Genomic DNA, 7488 nt, shown 5'->3' with positions numbered 1-7488 from the left:
TCAACTCTAAATGGTTCTCTTTATTAAGTTACTGAGCTCTTTACTGACCTTCTCACTCATCCCCTTGACTTGTTTTCTCTCACACACAATAAGATCAGTGTTTAAAGAGTGAATAGCAGCAGTGTAGAGCCACTCAGATATCTGGGAGAGAGGCAGAGGCAGCCTCGCTCATCCACGCACATCTCAGTCATTTGGTCGGTTTGTAACAAAGTGAGCATAAACGACAGACGAGCTGATGGTGGTGGAAAGGATGATACCGTTAATGATGGTAACTTATCACAAACACAAACTTAACAATGAACAACACATAAATAAAACAAGAAAAACACAAAAGAGGCTACATCACAGGGGAGGATGTCTGTGCTTCCTCTTAGATACTGATAATAGTCAGAAAAGCTTGTTTTGTTTATTCTTACTAGTGTGAAGTTTGAAGATCTGGTATCGTGAACCCTTCAGTGATGTCTGTCTGATATCCAAAAGGACATTTTTCATTTAGAGAACATGGTGATAAGTTTTAAAAACACTGATAACCCTATACAGTGGAAAAGCTTTAAACTTTGGATTTCCTTTGAAACTCCTCCATCTAAAGAGCCAAAGTGAGTCTCTAACATCCTCCTGGTGCTCGTGGGTCCAGTGCAGCATTGTTTAAAGTCGACAGGTCATCAGTGGAAACACTGAGCATGCAAACAGAAACACAACAGAAACACACGAAGCTGATATTATTGGAGTAAACGAGTACAGTGGAGGTTTCCTGGTCTTTAACTGGATTTTGGAAGTTGGTAGAAAATCAGCAGCCCAGCTGCGTGCCGCCGTCCCAGCCATCACCGTCTCTGTTTGTGAGCTGCAGCTCTCAGCCGGCTGCTCGGAGCTCCAACGGAGGGCAGCCGGCCGCCATGACAGACGCTACACACACCCACCAGGTTTGACCTGCTTCAGCGCTTAAAGTCTGCTCAGTCCAGAATCCAGCTCAGGACTAGTTAACGCGGATCCCTGAGATGAAGGGCAGGCCCGTGGGAACCCTCTTCTTGTACTCCACATAGTCCTCAGCAAAGAAGTGGATGAGGGAGAGCTCCTCCTCCTCGATCCGCTCCCGGAAAAACCTCCAGCTGGCTATCGTGTAGCCCAATATACAAATGGGGTTACACAGCATGACCTGAAACAGACGACAGGGTCATCAGAGAACAGGACAGGAGGAAGACAGCTGTCATAGAAGCATCTACAAGGCTGTCAGAGTTAAAGGGCATAAAACAGGGGGGTCAAACTTTGGCCTGTGGTCCATTTAGACTCACATTTAGGAGCTAATAAAATATGGCCAACGTTAGAGCAGTGGTTCTCAACTGGTTGAGTCATGGGACCCACCATCAACTCCTCAAGAAGCATCACGACCCAAATTTTGGAGATCTTTTTGGTTAATCAGATGTTTTTCATAAAAGATAGTACAATTAGGCCTAAGACAGTACAAAAGGTGTAACAAAACAATGACAAAGGATGAAAAATGCATGTTTTATAGAGTCTCACTGACAATTTTGCGCAATTTTTTTTTCCAGGCACACATCCGGGACCCAATGGAAAGGGTTTCGCGACCCACTTTTGGGTCTCGACCCACCAGTTTAGAACCACTGCGTTAGAGTATGAAACTTTAACACTGCATTGTTTACTCTGTAAACAAACAAAAGAAGAATTTGTTGATTTTTCATGACTTCATTGAGGCATAAATTTTAAACATAGTGTCAACCAAAAACATGGCTCTGCATCTGTTAACAGATTTTAAACAGAAGCACCATGCCAAGCCGTCCTGTCTCACCTGTGTCCCTGTGCTCCAGTAGAACCAGCCCACGTAGGACGGGTGCCTGAAGTAGGAGTAGACCCCGCTGGTGACCAGCACGTGGCTCTGGGCCTTCTCATTCTGGACGATGTGGTTGAAGTTGGATCCAGCCGTCAACATGGCCGCCTTCCGCAGGCCCTCACCGCAGAGCACCATGATCAGACCCACGAAACTCAGCCAGCTCAGCTGCTTCAGCTCTGAGAGAAAGGATGGGATGAAACAGGATCTGTGATGGCCATCTGATTGCTTCTCAGGTCAATCAAAGATCAATATCACTACTGATTCTCCTCCATTGTTAAGTGGAAAAACAAAATAATAACCATGCATTTACAACAGAAGTGAGAACGCGGGTTAAAAGTTATAAAAGGCCATGTCTCCTTCTGTTAAATCTGTATTATATCGATGAAAAAAAAAACATATTCCTCATCTTCACAGCTGTAATTATTGAAGTTTCTCATCAGAAACTGAGTTTAAATAGATGTTGTGCTGTTTAGAGCACATTGAAACGAAAAGGATCACAACTATCAAAAATGTCAGGTTTATTATAATAAAGATAAACACAAAGTCTCCGAGCGGTCTAAATGCAGCCCGGATCTGACTGACCTGGAACTGTGAGCTTCTCCACAGTGAACTCCACCCATGATGACACAGCAGCCAGCGTGTACTCCACGCTGTGGTTGAGCAGGAACGAGTCCAGGGACAGGCTCCGAGGGTTGATGATGGCCGTCACCAGGTACTCGGAGTAATGGAAGAACGACAGGGAGCACATGTACCTGCAGAGAGATGCCATTACTACACGGCACTAACACACAACCTGAGATCAAAAACAAGAGGACAAATATCTACGTACCAGCCAAAATGGGTCCATGTGGTGTCAGAGAAGCTGATAATTAAGCCAAGACCAAAAGTGACTCCCAGAAAACACGCTCTCACTGCAACCTGCAACACGTCAGAACATCCACCAGAGTTAACCCAGTTAAATTAAGGCCAGGTAAGTTAACCTAGATAAAGTTAACCCAGGTAAAGTTAACCTAGGTAAAGTTAAGCCTGGAAATTTGACCCACCTGCCTGAGATCATTACTGCTTAACTCGCATTTTAAGAGAATTTTTTTTTAATCAGCTTTCCTAATTAGCAGGGTTAAAAACTTTGATAATAAAACAGATACCCAATACTGGCCATTATCTCAGAGAGAACAGATGAACACAGCAGCACAATCTACTTTCATGCTGTGACAGTGGCGCACAATCTCTGTCCTCAAGCAAGCAAATAAACATGCCATATAGATACTGTTGACTGTTTTTAGTCTATTTTTGAATATCAGGATATAGTCGTTTGAAGACCATAGTCAATTTTCAAGTTGTTGAAAGGCTGTACTGTGGAGCCCTGCATATTTTTCACACGCTCTGCAGGATTTCTGACTGTTCCACACACTTGAACAGGGTGAGAAAACATCCACACATGCGCAGCTTTGGTTTGTTCTAGTCTAACTTTCAGAGTTACCACAAAGCATTCAATTTTAGGAGTTATAATAATGAAACAAGAAAGGACATTCACATTCTCCTCTACATGTGCAACGACTCTGTCTCCACACATGTGGAGCAGGTATAGCCTCTGACTGATTTAACTCCTTCAGTATGTTAATGATAATAATGAAAAAGTCATAAAACAGAATTTATTTAGGCTAAGCATTATTGATTAGTCCAGACCTCTGATCACTGGAAATTTTATGTGCAATCTCATAAATACCACAGAGCATTCAAACCCCTTTACATGAGGCTGTCACTCTTTCTTAATGAGGAAAACTGAAGAGAAGTGAACATTAACTTCCAGAAATAGCTCCCTAATGGCTAAGCCTCTGTGTGTCTGTGATTTTTGCAGCATCTGCATACAGGTGCGTGTAAAAATAATTCATACAAACTAATTCTTTGATTTAAAATTAAAGCAATTGTTTATGAGACTGTGTGTAGAGTTCGTGCTCACTGCTTAAAACTGCAGAGTTTGAAGCAAGCTGAGCCTCTGCACCACATCAGCTGTAGCCCTCCATAACTGATGCCTTAAGCTACCTCCAGTGCGCTGTAAGCACAGATAGCAGAGGAACTCATTTTTTTCTAAAGAGATCGAATAACCTCACTGATGGGCTGTGTCTGCAAAATGGAAAAGGTCTGTGCATCTGCCCTTGTGAGTGTGCTGGCATGCAGGGTCATTCTCATTAATCCAGCTGGTTAAAATGACAGCCTTCTTTATATTACATAACCCTTTAAAAAAACTTCTGTTAAATATAGAAACATTTTAGTGAACGTGACCTCTGGTTCTGAGTCAGATCCATGTGGTTCAAGTGCCAAAAGTCACACAAGCACTTTTATCAAACTGCACAATGTCATCATGTACTTGAAGAATTACAAAATAAAATACCCAGTCGTGAAATTCAATAAATAAAAATGCTAGGGATGCACAGTATTATCTGGCTGATGTTGTATCATCGGATAAAAAAAAATTCTGCTGGTATTTAAAAACCAACCAACTGCAAATTTTTGCTATTTGTACTAATAAGTTTGTAAAGTTTAGGCTGGGCAAACAGACCTAGTTAGAGCCAGTTCAGGCCTTGTTCTTTGTTCATTCTCAATCTACAAACTTCAAAGTGTATTTTAAGAACTCAAGTTTGTTCTTTCTTCATCATTATACATTCAAATTTGTTTAAAGTAGGGCTGGGCAATAAACTAAAATTAGATTAAATCGCATTATGGCCTCCTTTTCAAATTGCAGAAGATGCAATATTTATTTAACCTGAAATTTGTGTCAAAAAAGCAGTTTAAAACTTTTTTGCAGCAGCAGAGATGTTTTGCATTACATATCATGCAATCATCCACAGGCACTTTTTCTTTTAGAAAAGTCTACAAAAATCACACTTTTTTGTATGTTTTTCTTATTAAATATAAGAATGACATAATAATTATAACTCCCTTCAATACACCAGTTCCTACCCAATGTGCCATAGGAGTCAAAATCCTCACAATTAGATATTTTTTTTTAGAATTGTTCAGCTCTAGTTTTAACTAATATTGTGCTGGTTATAATATAGACTGATTCATTGCTTGTGTAAGTTGGTTAAAAAACATAATATAAGGAACTTAGGTAATAATCGCAAATCAAATTGGAATTGCAATATTGAGGAAAAAAATGCAATTAGATTATTGTACTAAATCATTCAGCGCTAGTTCAAATTAATCTTTAAATATCAGCATAAAAATCCGTTATCGTGCATTCCTAAAAATTCTCCTTGAATTAAATAAAATAAATAAAGCGCTGATTCTCCATTAGTCCTAACATCACAGACTGTCTTATGGTAAATAACCATATTACTGATAGTGATTTTTTGTAAACTATCTTTTTACTCAGCATTAGGTCTGGTACTACAGTAAAACAACTGTCTTATCTGATATCGCTTTGATATATATATTGATAATATATTTATACATCTTAGTAAGTTGATATATTTCCAGCCCTATTTAGGATTTCATCCATGCAATAAAATCAAGTCAGTGCTACTCTAACACTGTTAAAATGACTGCTTTTCCCTTATACACCTTTAACCATTTCATTTAGTTGATAGTGTTAAATATATAACGGACGTTTGTTTATTCTTGAAATACTTTAAGCCTTGATAAAAAATCAACCATAAACCAAAAACACCCTAGAAATCAGATTGAGGTTCTTTCTCAGTGTTTGCCTGCACACACAGAGGCTGTCAGGGCTGCTAACAGAGTAAATTAAAGATACTAAGAGAGAAGAGGGCCGTGAGACTCAGCAGATTTACCTGGCTTAGGCTTCTATCTTTGGAGCATCATCACAAGCTGTCTGACTCTTCTTTAGCTAATCAGATTAGCTAACATAAGACATGTTAGAGGGCTAATGCTAGCTAGCAGGGAGCTTTACAGAGCCTACTGTTTCAATGAATGCCGACACAAGTGCTGTCAAAACCCGCAGTCTTATCTCCTAATAGATAAAATATATCACCAAAAGGCTGCTTTAAAACTTAACATGTATGATTACATGAAAAAGAGAATAAATGAAGCAGAAACCAGGAAGTGGTCTCCCTAACGTCAGTGCTTACCTTGTACAGAGGTCCCCTGTAAATGGTTAGCAAGAGGCCGTTAACAACTGCAATATGAAAGCAAATCGCGATTTTCCCGGGAGTTTCTGTCAGATAATCAAAGACCCAGTCAAGACGTCCAAAAAAGGTCCTGATAAGTGGGATTACAATCACGCTGAGGCCTAAAACAAACGCGTTTATACTAACTCTTCCTTCTAGCACCAACTTACAGCCTGCCATGATGGAAGTACTCTGCTACGGGACCTCTCGCGAGACTTCAAAGTCCATAACGTGAGTTACAGTTTTCTTCTTTTCAAAATTACACGTCAATAAATAAACAAATAAAGCATTGCTTTGTATTAGAAAGCTCAAATAGCTGAAATTGGTGAAATAAAAAGAAAAATCAAACTGATAACATAAAACAAACAGAATATAAAAAATGGGGAAAAATAACTTCAATGACAAAATGCTCTTTCATTGAGGATATAAGCACAATAATATTTACAAAAATGTTAAAGACATGCTAAAACTGATTAACACTGAAGACACTTTTAACTTAACTTTTTTATAGACTTAGGCAGGCTCTAGAATTATTGTTTAATATGAACCATTTTTATTTACAGCCCCTCTTCATTTGATTTATTTTGGGATAATTTCTTTCTGTTTGATTATTAAAAACAGAACAGATTAAACAGTCATGTTTAAGATTTTTTAAATTTTTTTACTTTACTTTTTTTACAGGGTGATTTTTAATCCTATTTTTTGCTGAAAAAAATCAGATTTCTTTTTTTTTTTTACAACCGTCTTATTTAAATCATTTCTTCCAATTTCTGTTCCCTTTAAATTCCAGAGCAACTCCCAGTTCATCTGTCCAGGGTCCAGGAATTTGTGCCAGGGAAAACCAAGGATAGTATAATAGTGGACATAGAATAAATTCAGACAAGTTTTTTTTAGGTTTTCCTATCATGCAGGTTATTTCCAATTTATTAGCTGCTTCAAGAGTTCAACTTATTTATCTCTTTTCTTTTGATGACAAAGCTCGGATAACAAGGCATTTCCTTGATAATCTACCAAATTTTCATTATGTCCTAGAAAAATGGAGTAAAATAAGATATGCACCTTCTGTAATAAAGTGCTTTATTGTTATCATGCGCTCTGTCAATTGCTAATTGTGTTTTGTTCTATTTGGAGTCAAAACTGCCTCTTTTTTATTAAATAAATAAAAAAGTGTCAGGTCCTAAACTTTCTAAAACTTTCAGGCAATAAATTTGTCTAGCAGAATAAGGCAGAGCATACTGTAGCACTGATTTTTACTGTTAAGTTTCACAGTTTTAAAGCAACGGTGATGGCTCCTCAAATTTAAAATATCTACAAAAACCTACACACCAAGTGACACTTAATTTTAATGAATCAACATGTTAGAGCATGTTTGTATTCGGATGGTAAATGTCCAAGCATACTGACTGCACAGTGACTAAATGCTCTTGTTTTGGTTTATCTGCAGAAGTCTTACTACCTTTAACTGTCCACCTCAGCCATACTTCCTTAAACGAACCACACTAATCTGAGTAC

At 38.5% G+C, this 7488-nt stretch overlaps 1 protein-coding gene across 1 annotated transcript; it reads right to left on the bottom strand.

The window, feature by feature from the left end:
- On the bottom strand, nt 1-6156 carry icmt (isoprenylcysteine carboxyl methyltransferase). The gene is made up of 5 exons (XM_041798463.1): nt 5938-6156; nt 2676-2764; nt 2429-2598; nt 1805-2022; nt 1-1153 (listed from the first exon to the last, which is right to left on the bottom strand). The coding sequence occupies exons 1-5, from the start codon at nt 6154-6156 to the stop codon at nt 974-976; spliced, it is 876 nt and encodes a 291-aa protein (XP_041654397.1). The 3' UTR covers nt 1-973.
- Nucleotides 6157-7488: the final 1332 nt, after the last annotated feature.

The sequence above is a fragment of the Cheilinus undulatus genome, linkage group 11 (assembly GCF_018320785.1).
Source record: "Cheilinus undulatus linkage group 11, ASM1832078v1, whole genome shotgun sequence".
NCBI classification, from domain to species: domain Eukaryota; kingdom Metazoa; phylum Chordata; class Actinopteri; order Labriformes; family Labridae; genus Cheilinus; species Cheilinus undulatus.
The sequence above is the reverse complement of the archived record's forward strand: the minus strand, read 5'-3'. Positions and strand labels throughout refer to the sequence as shown.